Below are 23,510 nucleotides of genomic sequence, written 5' to 3' on the forward strand. Positions count from 1 at the left end.
ACCCTGTATCCTTAGGCTGTGAGTCCTGGTCAAGGCTCCCTGCTCATTGGGAACATCCATCCTACATTTAGTCTGTCTAATCTCGTTAGAAATTTACAGATTTCTCTGAGATCCCCCCTCATGCCTCTAACTCCAGTGAATAAAGCCCTAATCGATCCAATTTCTCTTCCTCTATCAGTCGTGACATACAGAAATCAGGAGAATATTGTGGAAAAACACAGAATCCATAGTACCTTCTGGTATCTCTTGTGCATTTTGTCATTGACGGTGTTGGTGTGGGACTGGTGTGTGCGCTCAGAAAGATAGAAACTAGGAAGGTTGTGCTGTTAGTTAGTGCCAAATGCTGACTTGATGCTTGACCTACTGCTTTTGAGCTTGTAGGTCTGGTTAACACTTTCTCTTAAATACATCCAACTGCATGTGCACACAGCCCTCTCCCAACCCCCACTCCAAGCTGCTTAAATTAAATTGCAGGTTTGTCATTTTTCATGCTTTACTGGCTCATGCTGAGTTTGGGAAAGTTTTAGTGTTTGTTGAAGTTTGGAATCATTGGTGAAGTCTGCGAGGTGCTGGATGTTGCAGGCATGTCAGTGCAGTGCTGCAGGAATGCAGTATTGCCACAGCTACTTTTTTTTTAGAGGAGACATGATGCTAAGGCCTTGACCACTTGCTGTAGTGGCTGTAAAAGGCACTGTGGGTGTGTGTATACCACATGGACTGCAGCAGTTCCAGGTAGCAGCTCCCCCTCCGCCATCTTTTCATGGGAAGATAGGGATGGGCAATAAATAATGGCCCAGCCAGGGACACCCATGAAAGGAAAAGAAAGCCTTGGTACACTTTGAGAAAGGATGGTATCCCTTGAACAATATGAAACCTCATTAACCCTTCATCCACCTTGTTATAGAGTCATAGAGAGCCACAGAGATGTACAGCACAGAAGCAGACCTCTTGGTCCAACCCATTGATGCCGACTAGACATCCCAACCCAATCTAATTCCACCTGCCAGCACCCGGCACATATCCCTCCAAACCCTTCCTATTCACATACCCATCCAAATGCCTTTTAAATGTTGCAGTTGTACCAACCTCCACCTCTTCCTCTGGCAGCTCATTCCAATTAATCACAAGATTTTGTCATCTGCACATTAGTTGCTTCATGTGCCAATATGATAACAGGGACTGCAGTTCAAATTTAATTCAATGATGGTGAGTCATTTCAGGCTGGCATGAGAATGTGTCATTGTGTAAATTCAATTCTTCCCTCCAGTGATTTATAATAGCCCACAGCACCACCAAAAGCTATGTATTTGTACTACAGCATTTAGCAATATGAACTAACTACGGTGTTCACAAGGTCACAATTTTCAATACTGAAACAAGCAAGTCCAAATAAGTCTGGAGTGAGTCATTTGCATTCAAATTCCAATGAAATACACAATTAAGATAATGTCTAGTTGAGAGATAACAAAACCAACATTTTTATAAATGAGTCAGTTGAAAAATAGGCTTAATTATAAAAATGGAGAAAGTGAGCAGTGCAGATGCTGGAGACCAGAATTGAGAGTGTGGTGCTGGAAAAGCACAGCGGGTCAGGCAGCATCCGAGGAGCAGGACAGTCAATATTTTGGGCATAAGTCCTTCATCAGGAATGTGATTGTAACATTACCAATGTAACACCTTTATTTCAAAGGGGAAGCAGATAAAAAAAACAGGTAATTATTGGCTGTGTAATTATCATCAGTCAGTGGGCGAATGTGATAATCTGTGATAAAGGATATAATAGCTGAACATTTAGAAATGCATTATATAATCAATCAGAGTTAGCATGACTTCGTGAAGGGGAAATCATACCTGTTAAATTTATTTGAATTCTTTGAAGAGTTAACAAGCAGGATAGATAAAGGCGAACCTGTAGTTATTTTTGAATTTCCAGAGTGCATGTGATAAAGTACCACACATTAGGCTATTTATTATTCCAGCTGTGTATTAGCATGGATAAAGAATTGATTAACTCATGGAAGACAGAGAGATGGGATAATGGGAACATTTTCAGGATAGCAATTGCAACTAATGGAGTGCTACAGGGAGTTGCTCTGGGATCACAATTATTGACAATATATTAATGATTGAGGTAGAGAGGTGAATATATTATAGCCAAGTTTGTAGATGACACTAAAATAGGTGGGAAAACCAATGGTGAAGATAATGGAAAGAGTCTGCAGAGGAATACAGGCAGGTTAAGCAAGTGGGAAAAGTCATGGCAGATGAAGTATAACATGGGAAAATTTGAGGTTACACACCTTGGCAAGAAGAATAGAGGAGCTCAATATTATTTAAATGGATAAAAACTGCAGAAAGTTTCATCACAAAGGGATTTGGGAGTTCTCATGAAAAGGTCACAAAAAGGAAGTTGGAAGTGGGGATTTAGCAATGGACATGCCATTGAAATTCAAAGAGTGATGCTTAGGTTCTCTCTTGTTTGAAATAGCTATTGCTTGCCACTTGTCTCACACACATGTTGCTTAGCACTAATTAGTCCAAGCCTGGATGTATCCAGGTCTTACTGTATACCTGCATGGACTGCTTTAGTACCTGAGGAGTAGTAAATGGTGCTGAACATTGTACATTCATCGACAAGCATCCCCACTTCTGACCTTACGATGGAGGAAGGTCATTGATGAAGCAGCTGAAGATGGTCAGGCCTCAGACACTACCCTGAGGAACTCTTGCAGAGATGTCCTAGAGCTGAGATCATTGATCTCTCACGACCATGACCATCTTCTTTTGTGTTGGGTATGACTCTAAACAGTGGAGAGATTCCCCTCATTCCCACTGACTCCAGTCTTGTTCTGGCTCCTTGATGTCACATGGGGTCAAAGGCTGTCTTGATGACTGGGGAATCTCTCTCAGCACAGCTCTGCAATTTAGCTCTTTTGTCCGTGTGTGGACCAAGTCTGTAATGAGGTCAGGAGCAGTGTCAACTTGGTGAGCAGGTTTATTATGCAGCAATTGCCACTTGATACCACTGTTAACCTTATTGGTAATTGAGAGTAGATTCATGAGGCTCATGAGAAGTACTTGGATTTGTCCCATTTTTTATGTACAGGACACACCTGAGCAATTTTCCACATTCTCAGGTAAATGCAGTGTTGTAGCTGTACCTGAATATCTTGGCTGAGAACCTAGCCCTGGAACACAAGTTTTTTTGTACTATTGCTGGAGTATTGTCAGGACCCATGAAGTAGGGACTGAAACATGTTGAGTAAACAGCAATGTATGGAAGGGTGTGGATGGTAACGATGGACTTACATCCTTTGGCATTGCTGGACACCTTGAAGTGACTAGAACAAAGTGAGGACAGCAGATGCTGATGATCAGAGTCAAAAAGTGTGGTGCTGGAAAAGCACAGCCGGTCAGACAGCATCCAAGAAACAGGAGAGTCGACATTTCAGGCATAAGCCCTTCATCAAGAACCTGAGTGACTGGTCAGTATGTTGAATGGGAAAGTGTGTCTTAGTTGAATTAACATCACATAGGGTGGAAAAAGTGATGTTTTACTTTCCATTGTTGGAAGATAATAATTGAGAGCTAAGGACTTGACAGGAAGAATTTCACAAAGATTTCCTATTTTGATACTATTATAAGTTGAATTTAAATTGCCAGTTAAATAATGTGTAAATAAAGGAGCTACTGAATTTATTCTAATCTTCTGCTGCTCCATTAGTCTTATTTACTGCTACTGCACATTACCGACAGCTCGTACAAAACTGTTACTTTCTGTATGTGGGTTTAATTCCCACACCAGCTGAGGTTTTCATGTTCCTTCTCAACCTCTCCCCTCATCTGAGGCATAGTGACCCTCAGGTTAAATCACTACCAGTTTAGATTAGATTACTTACAGTGTGGAAACAGGCCCTTCGGCCCAACAAGTCCACACCGCCCCGCCGAAGCGCAACCCACCCATACCCCTACATCTACTTCTTAACTAACACTACGGGCAATTTAGCATGGCCAATTCACCTAACCTGCACATCTTTGGACTGTGGGAGGAAACCGGAGCACCCGGAGGAAACCCACGCTGACACAGGGAGAATGTGCAAACTCCACACAGTCAGTCGCCTGAGGCGGGAAATGAACCCGGGTCTCTGGCGCTGTGAGGCAGCAGTGCTAACCACTGTGCCACCGTGCCACCCACAGTTGTCTCTGTCTCTACTGAGACAGAAGCAGTATGGGCCAGTCTGACTTCACCTTTTTTTTCTCCCATTACCCCCACACTACCGCCTAACTGCAGTAGTGTTTGTCTTTACCTTTTATACTGATCTCACAGATCAGTGTGCCAGCTGTTTTACATTTATGAATTTGCATCCTTACTTTCAAATGCTTCCACACCCTTGGCACCTCCACTTCATGAACCTCGGAGATAGCAAAGTTTCTTTAATTCTGACCGCTCTCGAATATTCTTGATTTATTTGTGCTATTAAATATTCCTGAAAGGGCGGCATGGTGACTCAGTGGTTAGCACTGCTACCTCACAGCAGTAGTGATCCAGGTTTGATTCCACCCGTGGGTGACCGTCTGTGTGGAGTTTGCATGTTCTCCCCGTGTTTGCATGGGTTTCCTCCCACAGTTCAAAGATTTGGAGGTTAGATGGATTGGACTTGGGAAATAAAGAGTTGCAGGGATGGGTTGGGTCTGGTAGGATGGTCTTCAGAGGGTCAGTATTGACTCAATGAGTTAAATGGCCTGCTTCCAATCTGTAGTGACTCTAGAATTGCCTCATAAAACTGTTCACCTTTTTATTTCTGTTTCTTTAAGACAGTGCTTAAAATCTATCTCTTTGAGTGAGGTATTGGTCATCATCCTAACATCTTGCAATTGGTCATTGCTCCTCTGAAATACCTTCAATTGTTAAGGATCTGAAACAAACACAAATTGGTGCTCTGGTTTTACCTGTTGGTTAAATGGACAGTTAGATCTTTTGCTTCAAGGCAAAAGGAAGCATCGAAGTTACTGAGTTTAGTTCTTTTCATTGGGTTAGTGGGGAGGTGGAGTTGTGGTGGAGGGATGTGTGGGAGCAGAGGAGTTGAAGAAAGGTCAACAGACACTGAATAGTTCAAGTCAATCAGCTTGTCACATTGTATAATCCTCAACAACCCTTCACTCACAGGGAATAGACCCACCTACCGTACAGTCTCCAGTCTACACTCAGAGGGACAACAATGGATATGTACTGATTTGTTGGAAAAGGCTGCCCGTTATCTTGTAAGGTTCTCTTCAGCCGTCCTCTCATTGCTGCTGTCTCGGCCACAGTACGGTCAGCTAGATGGTTAACTTCCAATTTATAGGTTAGGTTTGCTCGATTCATTGAATGGATGTACCTTAAAATCAAATAAATAAAACTGTTACCTTGTGGCATTGACTACTACATTATCAGAGTGACCAGATGGAGCAGTCATAGGAACATAGCATTGGATGTTTAAACAATTGATTAATATACCTGCCTACATTTACTCATTGTATGTGGCCATCACCAGCAAGACCAGCATTTGTTGCCAATCCCTAATTGCCCTGCTAGGCCACTTCAGAGGGTAGTTGAGAATAAGCAGTTTATTGTGGGTCTGGTGTCACATGAAGGCCAGACCAGGTAAGGATAGCAGATTTCCTTTCCTGAAGATTCGTGATGTAGATGGGTTTTGATTAACAATTAGCAACAGCTTCATGGTCACCATCACTGCAATTAGCTTTACCTTCCAAACTTATCAGCTGAATTAAAATTCTACCTGATACACTGGGGATGTGAACCTCAGTCTCCAAAGCATTATGCTTGAGTCCCCAGGTTACAAGTTCAGTGACATTGCCATTCTGCCACAACATTATTAATTGCTTTCTCTCTCAAGGCTATGATATCAATAATACAATTGTATTTTCTCTCACTGTTTGTAAACTGGATTTTACCATTAGACTTGAAACTCAGTTTCTCTCTCCACAGATGCTGCCTCTCCTGCTGAGTTTCTCCAGCAATTTCTGTTTTTGTTTCAGAATTCCAGCATCTGCAGCTCTTTATTTTATTTTAAATGCTTACCTCTCTGCCACATTCCTTTTAGGTGTGCCCATCTTGGTGAAGATCTGCTCCTCTCTCCAACAGGATTTCCATTCCAATCTTTTTTCTAGTTCACTATCGCTCCTGGTATTTGACCAGGTATTTGCTAAAACTCATTTCCACAGCCACGCCCTGTTCCTTAGTGACTGCCCTTAGAGACTCAGACTCACCCCACATGGATTCCAACTCAAGATCCATCCCTCGTGTTTTCAATCCACCCAGGATTCCAGGGATCTCACGATGTTCAGTGTCGCTCAGACAGCTGCTCTCAACACATGCTGAGAGTCACACTCAGTGCCATGCATCATCATGTACACACTCTCACCCGCTCTCTCCAACAACATCGCCTCACGCTGGCTTAGAGCTGCACTGCTCCCATGTTCCACTTCATTCTCTGGTTCATTCGCTGTGCTAACAAGAAACATTCTTTCTTTCTTTCACATGTAAAGGAACACAAGATGCAACAACTCAGAGATACCCACAGCCCTCCAGAACCTTTCTCTCCTCCTCTTCCCTCTGACTCCATCCCCTTTCCCGATGCCATCTCCTGCCATGTATTTACTATCCTCCCGACCTTCCGCTCTTCGATGCTGAACATTCTGTACTTAGCAAAGGGCTCAGCTTTATCCCTCTGCATCCCCATCATAATGAATTTCGGGCACAACTTGACATTGAACACATCTTCCATCACCTACCATCTCCGTGCCCATTTCTTCAGATGAGAGTCTCCTCCCCATCCCAGATATCCCTTCACCCACCTCCAACACTCTCCCTTCACCTGGGCCCTTCCCTCTGACCTTTTACCTGACCCTAACCTGTTTATTGAGAACTGGTGATGTGAATTGGTTGCCTCAATTTCTCTGCCCCCCTCAGCAATTCCAATTTATCTCCATCTGAACTGACTGCACTTTGTCCTCCCATCCCACCAGCATCCACATCCAGAGGTTCATTTCTGCCAGTTTCAGCAGATGCCGCCACCAGACATATATTCCCATTCCATCTCTTGTCAGCCTTTTAAAAGGACCATTCCCTCTGGGACACACTGGTCCACTCCTCCTTCACTCCCAACACCTCGCCCCACCCCACAGCCCCACGGCATCCTCCCTTGAAATGCAGAAGGTGTAGCAGCTGCCTGTTTCCCTCCTCAGTATCAAGGGCCCAGACACACCTTTCAGTGAACCAGTGTTTACCTGTCCTTCACTCAATCTAGTCGACTGCATTCGCTGCTCACAATGTGGTCTCCTCTACACTGGGGAAACGAAGCGCAGACTGGGCAATCGCTTAGTGGAACACCTATGTTCTGTTTGCGTAAATAGCCATGAGCTTCCAGTTATCTGTCACTTCAAAGCACCACTTTGTTCCCTGGCCAACGTCTCTGTCAGTATGTAATGTCCTTCTCACGTGGACAGGTTTCATTTACAATGTTTCATTGGAAATGTAGTTTTGAACGATGGTCGATTGCAGCTTTATCTTAGGCTCAGCATGTGGGTGGGGCATGTGAACACAAACATCTCACCATTCTGCATTTATGGATCACAGTGCCCACCAGGAGTCCTTTTATCTGTGAGTCTGGCTTTAAGTCTCATTGTGGCCTTGAGCTGACATTTCTTAATACTAATGGAGGACGCTGTAATGTTGAAAATGTTGCTTTTCAGTTAAAGCTGATTATCCCATTGAGGCAGCCTTCAAGGGATTCCATGTGGATGAGTATACAGTTCCTGTTGTGAAGGTTTCTCCAGCAACGCTACCAGACTGTTTATTCTTATCTGGCCGATCAGTTATTGATTCTTTTTAAAACATTGTTGAATGTAATATTCTTCTTCACCTTCTTAGGGAGTCTCTCAGGATTAAGGATGACTTTTCCCCTACTCTGGAGTTATGGGTCCTAAGGCCAGGAAACAATCTGATTCTGGATCCAACGTCCTGCCAGCCAGTGGGACAGGAGGTGTGAGGGATGTTTGAGTTTTCACACACTCCTTCCACAGTGCATGTGCTCACCAACCCAGCTTGATGGAGACATTCGAGATGGCTCACTCCTTCACAGATGATTCTTCTCTCATTTGGGAGGCCTCAGGTGGGAGATTCCCAAGGGTCAGTGTGGGATTCCGGATTTTCTCAGGAAAGTTTTGAGGATGTTCTTGAAGCATTTCCTCTGCCCTCCAGGTAACTGGTTTCCCTGGTGAAGCTTGGAATGGAGAACTTGTGTTGGAGTCCTGTGTCAGGCATCCAGAGGATGTGGCCTGTCGAATGCAGCTGATTGACATTAACCCAGTGCCTTGATGCTGAGGACATTGGCCCTGAGAGAGGACACTGACAAGGGAGCATCTACCCTGACAGTGGATTTGTAGGATTTTGCATCACAAGTGGTATTTCCCTCAGGATTTGAGATGTCTGCTGTACATTGCACATATCTCAGACACATTCCCAAAGCAGATTGCCCTGCTGCCTCTATGTGGATTAGCCCACATTGTCCAGTGGTGCTCCATTGATTTTGATTATTTGTGGAAGTTGGGGTGGGGGGAGCGGTAGGATGAGACAATGTCTTCCAGATGTGTAGCATTAACCCTTTGTTGATCTGCATAACTATTCTGACTGCATTTCAAAAGGAATCTGTGGGTTGTCCTGAAACACTATGTAAATAAAAGTTCATTCTCCAGACTCACATTTTATTGGATCTTTGTTGAAATTAAAGTGAAGAAACTTGCCTTTTCACAACCACGTGGTGTGTCAAATTGCTTGAAAGAGGATAACCTTTTTTTTGAAGTTTCGATATTTGTAAATTCTAAACTTGTAATGACACATGTCAAAATCTCACAAAACATAACACATAGAAACATTGAAAACAGGAGTAGGAGCACGCCATTTGGCCCTTCAAGCCTGTTCAGTATGATCATCCAACTCAGTATCGCCATACCTGTTAAATCCAAAAAACTATATCTAACTCCTTCTTGAAAGCATTCAATGTTTTGGCCTCGACTGCATTCCGTAGCAGAGAATTCCACAGTCTTAGCACTCTCTGAATGAGTGTCTCCTCATCTCAGTTCTAAATGGCCTAAATACCCTCAGCCTCTGACCCCTGTTTCTGGACTCCCTTCCTATGTTTATCCTGTCTAGTCCAGTTAGAATTGTATAGGTTTCTCTGCAATCTCCTCTCATTCTTCTAAATTCCAGTGAAAAAAGGTGCTAATGAACAGGGTCATTTGCTTTAATGATTCTGATTGAGAGAGAGGACACCAGGACACCAGGGAGAACTTGCCAGCTCTCTGAAGGTGCAGGCTGTTGGTCAGACCACACCTGGAATACTGTGAGCAGTTCTGGTCCCATTGAGGAAATATGTTATTTTGTTGGAGGCATGATAGAGTCTGAAGGGTCTGTTTCTGTGCTGTATGTTTCTATGACTCTGTGACAGCCATGTGTTTAAGATGCCTGAGTTCTGACTGCCAGAACAAAGCTTCCTCACCAGGCTCAAGGAAGGCACTCGACTGAAAGGAGGAGATTGGAATCTTTTGAAAGACCCCCTGAAGGCTTCCCTCAAGAAACATAACATTGATGTCAACACATGGGAGACCCTCGTTCAGAAGAAACTGACTTGGAAGAAACTCCTGTATGAAGAGACACAATTCTTCAAGAACATCCGCCAGCAAGAGGAAGAACAGAAAAGGAATGATCTCCAGGCCAGGCACCAATTCCATCTCTCGGAAACGTGCGGTGGGAGATGTGGCTCTAGGATTGGGTGCATCGGCCACACAAGGAGCCATAGAATCCATGACCAGTGTCACGGAGCTTCTGAGGTGGACAGCTGTAATCGTTAGTGAGTGACTGCCACTGACAAGAAACAATTCTACTTATTGGAATTTGGAAGAATGAGAGGTGATTTCATTGAAACAGATGGGATTCTTAAAGGGCTTGTCAGGGTAAATACTGACAGGTGCTCCCCCTCATGGGAGAGTCTAAGACCACAGGGCATAGTCTCAGAATAAAGGGGCACCAATTTAAGACTGAGATGAGAAGGACTTTCTTTCCCCAGAGAGTTGTGAATCTTTGGAACTTCTTGCCACAGTGAGCTGTGGGGCAGAGTCCCTGGGTGTATTTATGACTGAAATAGATTTTTCATCAGTCAGGGAATCAAGGGCTACGGGGAATACACACGAAAGTGGAAATGAGGAATGTTAGGTCAACCACAGGTCCCACTGAATGATGGAGCTGGCTCAAGGGGCCGAACGGTCTTCTCCTGTTGCCATTTATTATGGTCTAATTGTCGTATGGTAAGTGGTTTTTATAAACACCTCTTAAAATGCTTCTGCAAGTGTTTAAGGTGCAGTGATTGGTCTACTGAGATTCAGTAAAACAGTGAAAGGATGAAAGATCATCAGCGCAGCCAAAATTCAAGATGGACTGACATAAGTATCCCAGAGAAAGGAAGTATTGGGATTTATCAAACACAAAAACAGAAATTGTTGATAAAGCTCAGCAGGTCTGGCAGCATCTGTGGAGAGAAATCAGAGTCAACATTTCGGGTCTGGTGACCCTTCCTCAGAATGTTCTGGAGAAGCATCACTGGACCTGAAACATTAACTCTGATTTCTCTCCACAGATGCTCCACAGAGCTTTTCCAGCAATTTTTGTTTTTGTCTTTGATTTACAGCATCCACAGTGTTTTCAATTTTTATTTGGGATTTATTATAGTTGGGCTCAGAACCAGCATTAAAAATAAAAATGACAGCTCTCCATTTCATTGAAAGTAAAAGTGGCTATACCTCACATTGTGAGTAAATGTGGTTCTTCTCAAATCATGCTCTTCATCATCTGTCTCATAGTCTCTATTAAACGTCTCCTTGTAATGCTGAAACAAACGATGAGCCTGATCTTCCTTATCGGTGGTAACTAAATCCTGAATGGGATTTGCCAGGATTCTGTGTTCTACTTCAGGACCAGTAAATCCTTCACAAGGCAGACCTGTCACAAAGAAATCAATAGATCAATAATGGATCAATTCAGGTTTCCAATAGTTTTATTAGAGTGAGCATGACCATATGCCGGACTCTCCATTAGAAAGTCAAAGATACAATCAGTCCTTCTATAACGCGATGGTTGCGTTCTTGTGGAATCCTATGTTATAGATTATGATTAGATTCCCTACAGTGTGGAAACAGGCCCTTCAGCCCAACAAGTCCACACCAACCCTCTGAAGAGTAACCCACCCAGACCCATTTCCCTCTGACAATTGCACCTAACACTATGGGCAATTTAGCATGGCCAATTCACCTGACCCGCACATCTTTGGACTGTGGGAGGAAGCTGGTGCACCCGGAGGAAACCCACGCAGACACGGGGAGAATATGCAAACTCCACACAGACAGTCACCCAAGGCTGGAATCGAACCTGGGACCCTTGTGCTGTGATGCAGCGGTGCTAACCACTGAGCCACCGATATAGAAAAATCATGCTTTAGAAACAGCACTTAACATGTAGATGATGTAATTCTGTTACAGCCAACACGTGTGCCCCAATTCGTCAATCGCGTTACAGTGAATTCACATTGATGAAACAAGTGTTATAACGGAACGACACGTTTGTCTCTTTAATGTTAAATGTTATGATTGTATTTTGTAGGCTCTTTGTTTCCTTTCTGATGAGAAATGAATAAATTTGACAGCTTACTAATTACTAATGTTCAGGTTCACTATGACATACACAATATTCAAGAGCATTTCCAATAAAATGCCCAACATTAATTCGAACAGCACACAAAATAAAATTCACATCTCCCCAGTCCTAACCTTCTTACTTCATTCATCGTAGCTACTGAGGTTTTTGGAATATTCAAATATCAAGTTTGGTCATGCTCCCATCTTTACCTTCTGGTTAATCAATGCTGCTCTGAACCACAATATTCCCTTAAAATCATGCTCCTGTTCTCTTCCCAAAGCTACACTCATTATATGAGCGATCGCATAATGCCTTAACAAGGAGTTGTTACTTTACAAAAGCTGAAGAATGAAAGTTGCACTGTTGCACTGTTACTGGTTTTTGAAACATTTCATGATGTCGGCATGAATGATTCTATGATAGGAGTTAGTGTGGAATTACTGATTGCTCTAACATAGATAAAGTGAGTGCCAATTTGGGACAATATTAAAAACAAATGTAGTGGTTCCCACAAGTACAGAAATTACTAGAAAAACTCAACAGATCTGTAGAGAGGGAAACTGAGTTCACATTTGAGTCCAATGATGCTTCTTCATTAGACTCAAAACATTAACTCTGTTTCTCTTTCCACAGACGATGCCCGATCTGCTGAGTTTCTCCAGCACGATGTTTTTATTTTATGCACTCAGTTCTTTGTTTTATCATAGTGACTCCAAACACTGCTAATTTTGGAACTTTAAAAATAGACAGTAGGTTACATTTCAATTCTTCAGTGGGAGAAAATGCTGAGGAGACAGTCAGTAAAAATGAGCTCAAATGGAAGGTTCAAAACATTCAATACAGTTTGAAAATTCATATGTTAAACTCAATCTCAAGGGTAAGGCAAACAGGAAGAGTGCTGCTCTCTGCCCTCCTCATACATCAGTGACAGTGTATGATGACTATCTGAGAGTGCTATGATGACACTGTGGCTTTAAGAGGTGTATTTCATCCTTTTTTAGATTAGATTACTTACAATGTGGAAATAGGCCCTTCGGCCCAACAAGCCCACACCAACCCGCTGAACAGCAACCCACCCAGACCCATTCCCCTACACCTAACACTTCGTGCAATTTAGGATGGCCAATTCACTTAACCTGCACATTTTGGACTGTGGGAGGAAACCGGAGCACCTGGAGGAAACCTACGCAGACACGGGGAGAATGTGCAAACTCCACACAGTCAGTCACCTGAGGTGGGAATTGAACCCGGGTCTCTGGCGCTGTGAAGCAGCAGTGCTAACTGCTGAGCCACCGTGCCACCCATGGTTTTTGAAGAGACGTTTTAAGACAGAGGTACCACATTGACTCTTCCAAGACAATAAAGTTTTTTTTAACGTTTGGACAATAGAAACAGCATGAATGGGTGGAGTCTGGCTCCCAGAGGGTTTTAGTTGAGTTTTGGTTGTTGTGGTTTGAAGCTGAATATAGAAGCAGCTACACCTCTCTCTGTTCCAGCTAAAAGGTTGGGCTCTCTCCCTGCAGACGGAATCACATGTGAGACAATCTGTTTTACTGAATTTGCCTTTGTCAAGGGTGTGTTTATGGGGTGTTATTATACTGGAACAATTGCTGTTTAGTAGTTAAATAATCTATTATTCTACTAATTTTTCCAATGGAGTTAAAGTTATTTCAATTCTTCTTTCTTTCATTTGTATTTTAACAGTAGGTTAGGAATAAAGTGTGTTTTGCTTAAAGCTGAGTAGTGTAACCAATCAAATTATATGTGAACACAGCATCTTACACTTGCCTTTAAATGAGGTAAAAGTTGGGTCGAGGCTATCTTCTGGAATTATTTGAAGGGGGTTTGCTTTGGTCCATACAGAACCTCAAGCAAGAGTGTGTCGTTATACACCACATAACCAAATGGGGAGTGCTCTCTGCAAACATCAACATCTCTGAACAACATATTCATCTGTAGCCATCTTTCAAAAGCTTTACCTTCAAGAAGTTCGAAGATATTTGAGTCCATGTCAAAGTGCACAGTCCCATAATCTAATTGATATTGGTCATAATGGGATCCAAACAACGTATTATACCCCTTCATTTCATAATGGACTGGAATGGGACCATTTGTAGAATTGGTGATCCAAATGGTGTAATTGTTCTTCTTTTCATTTTTATAAATAATATTCTGCCACACACTGCAATGTTGTCCTTTATAGTCCTCTTCCTTGATAAACTAAATAGATGGACATTAAAATACACAATCAGACCGCAAATGTTGATAAATACAAATAGGATAATAAAAGTTAACTTAATTCTTTAGTATTTAATACAGATCGAGAATTATTTGTACTCCCTTCACCATAAAGGACTTCTCTACTTTAGATTTTCACTGCACTACAAAATTGAAATAACGGCAGATCACTGCTTTTTGTTTGCTTTATTGCTTGGCTGATTACTTCCAATTTGTGAGCAATCCAGAGGCAATTGTTTCACCCATGCCTCTTTCAGCAGTGTCAAAGTGAATCTGTCTCCACTTGCAGCAGGTCAGCTAAATATGGAACATAATGAAAATGCTAGTGAACACAGTAACGTTAGAGTAATGAGGGACAATTACCTCAGAACTGGGTCTTAAATGGCAACATGAATCTCTCAATCTCATGGGGAAATATTGGCAGTCTTCTAACTGAGGTTCATTGGGAAATACAGAAGTAAAATAATGTTCTCCACTAAACATAAGAACTAGGAACAGGAGGAGGCCATTCAGCCCCTGGAGCCTGGTCTGCTATTTAATACGATCGTGACTGATCTCATCTTGGCCTCAACCCCACTTGCCTGCCCACTCTCCAAAACCCTTCAACCTGTTACTCATTAAAAATCCATCTCCTCCTCTTTACACTTACTCAATGCTCCAGCATCCACTGCACTCTGGGGGAGTGCATTCCATAGATTCATGACCCTTTTGGAGCAGTCATTTTTCCTCATCTCTCTCTTAAATCTGCTGCCCCTTTTCCGAACATGATGACCTCTCATTTTGGAAAGCCCTACTTCAGGAAACATTCTAGAGATGTTGTTGTGTCAGTGCAAGCAGCGGGACATTAACAGCTAAAATGAAGAAGGTCAGGTTATTGACCACACATCACGGAGACTCACGTGAGTGAGTTCATTTTGGATGTGTTCATTCATTCATGTACGGTGGTCAGTTGAGATGAGGTTGTTTTCAATCCCCCCATCGTCTATCTTTTTGTCCTTTCCTTTTCGAGGAGAGGTGATAGTACAATATGGAGGTGAGATCATAAGAAATAGAAGCAGAAGGAGGCCATTCAGCCCCTTGAGTCCATTCCACCATCTATTGAGACCATACCTAATCTTCTATTTGCACACCTTTATCCTAAGCCATCTTCAAATCCCTTTAGTAGAAATTCATTGGTTTCAGTCTTGAACACTATCAGCGACTGAGCTCCACAACCTTTGGGACAGAGCATTTCAAAGATTTACCAACCTCTAAATGAAGAAATTCCTCCAGTTTTCAATGTCCTGCCCCATCATCCTGAGACTTTGTTCTCTGGAGGTGGTCAAGGGGCTTTGAAAAATCTAGCACTTAGAGACACCTCTTCTCTATTTCTTCCTCAGTCATTCAGATACTCCTCCAACTTGTGATTCCCATCCTATTTTATTTCTTTTCCACCCACACCTTCTCTGCCATTATTACCTTCCCTCCATCCTAATTCCCTGCTCAAGCACCTGGTGGTCCCATTTACCTCTGCATTTTCCTGCTCCTCTTGTCTTGCCTTTAATCATATTATTTTTGTTTTCATTTAGAATTTTCCATTATGATGCTCTCATAGTTTTATTTTAATTCTTGACTGAATTCTAAACTTTAGCACCTGTCACTCTTACCTTAAAACCCTTCAAGTTTGGAAAGACTGACTGTGGAAGGATGGGATCGTCAACAGTTCCATTTATTTGGAAGCATTTGATAACATTTATCTCCGTTTCTGTAGTCTCTGGAGAAATCTTGTAACTAATTCCAGCTGGCTTTTCGAACCCATGCTGTAGGGTTATAACCTGACCTGTCAAATGGAAAAGAATCGATTTATAACTATTCAAACAAAAGGAGAAACAGTAAATGAAAGCTGTGAGCAGATCACTATCAATACTATTGCTTACACTCAGCAAACGTCCTCCGACAGACAGTGTGGCTGCTGGGTCTTCATCATGTGGAAAAGAGTCAAAAATAGCTACACTTCCAAAGTAATTTGTAATCAGGAAGATTAAAAACCAGTGTACATTTGAACACGGCATTGATAATTTCAGTGATAGCCCATCGCTCTGAAGCATTAACTTTGCTTTTCTGTCCATTGGTGCTGCATGACCTGCTGAGGAATTAAACACTTGCTGCTCCTATTTCACATTCCCAGGATTCACAGTATCTCACTTGAATGTTTTGATGATCATCGACTGAAATTTCTATGTCTTCTATAGTCACAGCTCTAAAAGAAGGGTACAGGCATTTAAGATTGAGGTGAGGAGACATTTCTTTGCTCAGGGGTTGTGAATTTGTCGAAATGTCCACTGCAGAAAGGTGCAGCTTTGCTGTCAGGGGTAGATGTAGAGTAATAGGTGAGGGAATGGGTCTAGGCGGGATATTCTTTCGAGGGTGGGTGTGAACTTGTTGGACCAAATGACTTGTTTCCACACTGTAGGGAATCTATGAAGCCAATTTTCCCTTTCTGTTAATCTGATCTGGAAGAAACGTGCTGTTTTTTAAACCTGATTCCCTAATGACAATACAGTGAAGGTTTCAGAGATTGAGATATAAGAACTATATTATAATCAGAACTGGTCTTTATCTGCTTCTGCTACAGTAACTTTAGAACAACTTTATTAATTTGCTGACAAAAACTAGTAGGTTTTTAAAAAATAATGATGAGCTACTAACAGCCTTGACACAATCTAACTCAATTCTAAACTCAGTTTGTCAGAACAAATCAATGCAGATGCTGGAATCTGTACTGAAAGCAACAAATGCTGGAGATCACAGCGGCTCAGGCAGCATCCAGGGAGAGAGAGCAAGCTAATGTTTCCAGTCTAGATAACTCTTCATCAGAGCTGAAGTGAAGTGTGGGGGGTGTGGGAGTGCTGGGGGAGAAAGGGTGTTGATAGTTCCAATCCCCCACCCCCCACCCCCCACTATGGCATAAATGCTGCCCCCTCCACATTTCACGTTAGTTCTGATGAAGAGTGATCCAGACTCGAAATGTTAGTTTGCTCTCTCTCCCTGGATGCTGCCTGACCCACTGTGATCTCTGGCATATGTTGCTTTCAGTTCAATTCTGGTTTTAGCTTCTTCCAGAATGCAGCATCATCCTTAAATTTGCAAGAAAAAATTGTAGGAACATTTCACAGTCAAGCAGTTCCAGAACCATACCACTGTTCCAGAACCTTATCACTGTTCTCACTTCACTGAAACTAAAGAGGGAGATAATAATCAGGTTATAGAAATAGATGGATTTAATCAGAAATTAAATCCTTTGAGAATCAGGAAAATTCCAACTGTAACAATTCACTATGACTTGACACGCATACTTAAGGCTAATTAACTGAAACAATATGTTAATCTATCGGGACAGAAGCAGTACCATAATAGTATTCAATGCGGCTGACGTTTCCAGACAGGTTGTACCAAGCTTCGAACGGCTCTTTAATCTCAGCGAATGGCAATGACAGAATTCCTGCAAATATTAAAAAGTTTGTTTATTCTTACAGTCAAACAGACCTCTCCCTTGCAACTAAGAGACATTCAGCATCGCACCATTCTCCATGTGCACTCACACCACATTCAGGGCTTAAAGCTGTGTCGGACCTCCTATGTCAAAGTATGAGCTGTAAAAATGCAATTGTTTCTTTACATTTAAAAAATTGACACTTTAACCGAGGTGAATAGGTAAAATAAATGGATAAAGACATTTTTAATGTTTATAAATGAAGGTTCCTGTACTTTATTTATTATGTTTTTGAAGTCTGCATGTTGTTGGCCAATACACACACGTGCAAACAATCTTGTGACATGTACTTTGAATCATGCATCTATTATCTCATTCCTATTAATGATTGGAAACTGTATGTGATGAAGCCCTGTGAGCTGGGTTGCATCATGGTGACAGAATGGGTACCCTGACCAAAAAGCAAATGGCATTTTGGGTATGAGGACTGAAAGGCCAGATGGCAAGGAAGTGGTCAAGCCATAGATATTTGTTAATAGGCTGAAACTGTGCTGGGGTTTAGATCAGAGTGGTGCTGGAAAAGCACAGCAGGTCAGGAAGCATCTGAAGAGCAGGAAAATCAACGTTTCGGGAAAAAGCACTTCATCAGGAATAGAGGGAATAGCTCTATTCCTGATGAAGGGCTATTGCCCGAAACGTTGATTCTCCTGCTCCTCGGATGCTGCCTGACCTGCTGTGCTTTTCCAGCACCATTCTGATCTAAACTCTGGTTTCCAGTATCTGCAGTCCTCCCTTTTGCCAAGTTGAAACTGTGCTGGGGCTATCAGGGAACTGTGCCTATTGTTTCTGTGGCCGTAAAGATAAGGGAGATGGAGATAATGGTCCAGGCAGCTGCACCTGCATTTTCAAGCATAACCTTAAAGAAAGAGATCAGAGAGAATAGATCTGGTGATGACCTCCCAAAATGACGTAACTAAAACCAATTACAAGGTCCATTACCTTAAATGGAAAACAGTCAATTGCAAGGAAATGTTATAAAATAATGATTTGGAGGTGCCAGCTTTGGACAAAGTTAAAAATCACACAACACCAGGTTATAGTCCAACAGGTTTATTGGAAAGCATTAGCTTTCGGAACGCTGCTCCTTCATCACGTGGTTGTGGAGCATGCGACTGTAGGACACAGACTTTATAGCAAAAGTTTACAGACACAGACACATACACTGATGCACACACATTCAGACACAGAGACACATGGACTGATGCACACACTCAGACACAGGCACACACACACAAACACACACATAGACACACACACACTGATGCGCACACTCAGACAAAGGCAGAAATACACCCACTGATGCACACACTGAGACACAGAGACACGCACACAGACACACACACACATACACTGATGCACACACTCAGACAGACATAGACACACACACACTGATGCACACACACTCAGACACAGAACACGGACTGATGCACACAGTCAGACACAAACAGAAACACACACACTGATGCACACACTCAGATACAGAGACACGCACACAGACACAGACACACACACTGATGCACACACTCAGATACAGAGACACGCACACAGACACAGACACACACACACTGATGCACACACTCAGACACAGAGACACGCACACAGACATACACACTGATGCACACACTCAGACACAGAGACACACACACACACTCAGACACAAAGACACACGCCCTAATGCACACACGCAGACACAGAGACACACACTGATGCACACACGCAGACACAGAGACACACACACTGATGCACACACGCAGACACAGAGACACACACTGATGCACACACGCAGACACAGACAGAGACACACACACTGATGCACACATGCAGACAGAAACACACACTGATGCACACACGCAGACACAGAGACACACACACTGATGCACACACGCAGACACAGAGACACACACACTGATGTACACACTCCTGAAACACACAGAGACACACACACTGACGCACACACTCAGAGACATACACACCCTGATGCACACACTCAGACATACACACGCGCACAGATGCACACACGCACAGAAAGACAGAGATGCGCACACTGATGCATACATGCACTGATGCACACTTGCAAACATAGAGACACACACTGATGCACACACTCAGACAGAGACATACACACTGATGCTCACATGCCAACACAGACAGAGAGACACACACTGATGCACTCACAGAGACATACTGATGCACACATGCAGCTACAGAAAGAAACACACACACTGATGCACACACACAGACACAGAGACACATGCACTGACACACACACTCTGACACAGACAGAGACATACACACACTGATGCACAAACTCAGACACAGACAGAGACACACACTGATGCACACACTCAGACACAGACAGAGACACACACAATGGACACACACACACAGACATAGACAGAAACACACACTGACGCACACTCAGACACAGACAGAGACACACACTCTTGCAAGCACGCAGACACAGAGACACACGCACTGATGCACACATGCACTGATGCACACACTCAGATACAGACACACACACTGATGCACACACGCAGACACAGAGACACACACTGATGCACACACGCAGACACAGAGAGACACACACACTGATGCACACATGCACTGATGCACACACTCAGATACAGACAGACAGACACACTAATGCACACACGCAGACAGAAACACACACACTGATGCACACACGCAGACACAGAGACACACACTGATGCACACACGCAGACAGAGACAGAGACACACACAATGATGCACACACGCAGACACAGACAGAGACACACACACTGTTACACACACTCAGAATCAGAGATACACACACTGATACACACACTCAGGCACACACAGAGGCATACACACTGATGCACAGACACAGAGACACACACCCACGCTGATGCACACACGCAGACACACGCTCTGATGCATATGCAGACGCAGAGACACACACACACATGCTGAAGCACACACGCTGATGCACACACTCAGACAGACAGAGGCACACACGCCCTAATGCACACACTCAGACACTAACAGAGACACACACACTGATGCACACATGCAGACAGACAGACACATGCACTGATGCATACATGCAGACACAGAGACACACACACACAGATGCACACACTCAGACTGACAGAAACACACACGCCCTAATGCACACATTCAGACACAAAGACACACACACTGATGCACACACTCAGACTGACAGAAACACACATGCCCTAATGCACACATTCAGACACAGACAGAGACACACACACTGATGCACACACAATGTAGACACATATATACATACGCAAGCTCTTTAGGACTTTGAAATGTATTTAATAAGGCAATTACTTAATGCAGAGATACAGAAAAAATCTGGCAATATAAAAGTAAATAGAAATATTCAAAGCATACAGAAATTCCATAAGCAACTGTGGAGGAAAAATGTGACTCTTCTAAAGTTCTAGTGAAGGGTCAATCCGAGAATGTTAATCTACTTGCATTCTGATAGATGCTGAAGAATCTGCAATATATTTCCAGTGATTCTAGTTTTTATTTCTGATATCAATGTCATTATGCTGAATATACCTGGAACATACCTGTAACATGATAGGTATCTGGAAATTTGGGCGTGTTCATCCAAGACTGGGCATCAAATGCTACCTCAGAAAATATAAAATTAACACAGATAGTTAGAGAAACACATGACCATACAGTAAACCCCTTTGTGCTGATTTGTCATATCAGATTAGATTACTTACAGTGTGGAAACAGACCCAACAAGTCCACACCGACCCGCCGAAGCGCAATCCACCCACACTTACCCCTTCACCTAACACTATGGGCAATTTAGCATGGCCAATTCACCTGACCTGCACATCTTTGGAGTGTGGGAGGAAACTGGAGCACCCGGAGGAAACCCACACAGACACGGGGAGAATGTGCAAACTCCACACAGAGAGTTGCCCGAGGCGGGAATTGAACCCGGGTCTTTGGTGCTGTGAGGCAGCAGTGCTAACGACTATGCCACCCATTTAGCAGAATGTGGCCGAATCAGCCTGACTAAATACAGAAAGTGCATCAGTTACTAGATTCCCCAGTGGGAAACTATCAAGTTGCAAATAGTTTTATAGACTTGCCCAATCAAGATAGATGCAGACAGACTGGTTTATGACATGGAGGACAACTTATTGGAAATATGTGGAAATACAGATTTTTTTTGCATGAGTCCACATCCTCCTTCCAGACCTACTGTAAGGAAACTCATTGAGCAATGAATAAATATTAAACACACCATATACATCGTGACATTAATGGTGGGTACATTTAGAATAATAGTACAGTGACAGCGCTGAAGGAGACCTTTTGGCCTGTTGTCCCGTGCTGGCTTTTTGCAAAAAGCAATTCACCTAAACCCTTCCACCGTCAGATAATGATCTAAATTATTTTTGAAGGTACCACTCCAGGTGCTACATTCAGGTCAACTGCTTCCGGCGAAAACAAAACTTCTCTCTCATACTGTTGTTTACAGTGTGAAAGCAGGCCATTCAGCCCATCTCTGTAATCCCCCTCAGCTAGCCTGAACACTATGGGACAATTTCCCAGGGTTATTCCACCTAACCTGCACATGTTTGGTCTATGGGAGGAAACCCACACAGACACAGGGAGAATATGTAAACTCCATACAGTCACTGAAGGTGGAATCGAACCCAGGCAGCTAGCTCTGTAAGGTAGCGTGCTAACCACTGAGCCATTGTGTCACCATGCTGCAATGGTAGATCTGCAGGATTCCTGAAGAAGGGCTCATGCCCGAAATGTCGATTCTCCTGTTCCTTGGATGCTGCCTGACCTGCTGTGCTTTTCCAGCAACACATTTTTCAGCTCTGATCTCCAGCATCTGCAATCCTCACTTTCTCCTGCAATTGTAGATAGTTGTGTTCTGGCTTGGACCACTTTCCCCAGTTGGGGAGAAGTTTTTTTTCCCCTTATGGATCCTAATGGCGTGTGATTATGAGCACCTCTATCAGATCTCCTCCCTGCTCCTGTTCCCAATAAGAGTCAGATCTGACTGGCAACATTCTTTCTATTTCTCTCGACACAAATGCTGCCAGAGTTTCTCCTCCTGCAGTTTTTTAAAAAAAATCTCTCTCAATCTCCTGATCGCTGGGTTTTCAGTTCCAGCTCCCTAACTGAAGAACTCGTTATCTGGAACCGTTCTGGTCTAACTGCCACCTTCAGCCCACGGGTCTCAGTCCCAAAGTCAAACCTGATTTTAAACAACCATCAGAGGAGTAACTTTCAGGAGTAACTTTTCCTGTTGTTTCCTAAGTGAGACTGGGAGTCAAAGCCAGTGCTCTAGCCTTTCTGTAAACCCAGCCAGGGTTTATTTAAAGGAGCAGCTTATACCTGAGAACAAGGTGAAGAGAAATATGATGCCCATCCAGTGTCCGATTAGTGCCATCGCTCCGCCAGGGACAGCACGGCAGGACGGGCGGAGCAGCCGCTAGTCCCAGCTCTGAAGCCGGACTGAGAGTGCCTCTGGGACCGGCAGGGTGGAGGAAGCTGCTGAGCTTTACAGAATTATCCTAAACTCCTCCCTCCCAGTGATAGCACAGGCCAGTCCCAACCACAACCAGCCCGCTCCCTGCAATGAGCATCCCCTTTACATCCACACCATTCGCACGGAAAAATGAAGCCAAAACGTACAGAATTCCAGATCTTGGAATATCGTTCCAGAAGCAACTTCTGCCACGTCCACAGTCAAATTGAGGGCTCCTGTGGTAGTGCCTGTACCTCTGAGCCGGGGAGCTTGGGTTCATGTCCTATCTGCTCCAGGTTAATGAGAACACATCCATCAGAGCCTGGGGATAACTGCAAAGGTCGAGAATCATGGACTTTAAGCTTCTTTTGTGTCACATGTCTCCAACGTCTAGTTTAATCTGATTGTGATTGACCTGACTCGACAATGTTGACCTCAGGACTGCATTTAATGATTCAATTTTC

General features: G+C 43.3%; 1 protein-coding gene across 1 annotated transcript in view; it reads right to left on the reverse strand.

Moving 5' to 3' along the window:
• The window catches only part of LOC140453276 (digestive cysteine proteinase 2-like), a 41,392-nt gene extending 18,364 nt beyond the window's left edge, over nucleotides 1-23,028 (reverse strand). Inside the window, exons 1-7 of the mRNA XM_072547830.1 lie at nucleotides 22,914-23,028; nucleotides 21,107-21,166; nucleotides 17,376-17,468; nucleotides 15,634-15,806; nucleotides 13,729-13,969; nucleotides 10,858-11,056; nucleotides 5,185-5,378 (exon numbers count right to left, since the gene is read on the reverse strand). Coding sequence (XP_072403931.1) covers nucleotides 5,185-5,378; nucleotides 10,858-11,056; nucleotides 13,729-13,969; nucleotides 15,634-15,806; nucleotides 17,376-17,468; nucleotides 21,107-21,166; nucleotides 22,914-22,968 — 1,015 coding nt within the window. The 5' untranslated portion in view covers nucleotides 22,969-23,028. The remainder of the gene's footprint in view (nucleotides 1-5,184; nucleotides 5,379-10,857; nucleotides 11,057-13,728; nucleotides 13,970-15,633; nucleotides 15,807-17,375; nucleotides 17,469-21,106; nucleotides 21,167-22,913) is intronic.
• Between the last annotated feature and the right edge of the window lie 482 nt (nucleotides 23,029-23,510).

Source organism: Chiloscyllium punctatum, chromosome 27 (assembly GCF_047496795.1).
Source record: "Chiloscyllium punctatum isolate Juve2018m chromosome 27, sChiPun1.3, whole genome shotgun sequence".
Taxonomy (NCBI): Eukaryota; Metazoa; Chordata; class Chondrichthyes; order Orectolobiformes; family Hemiscylliidae; genus Chiloscyllium; species Chiloscyllium punctatum.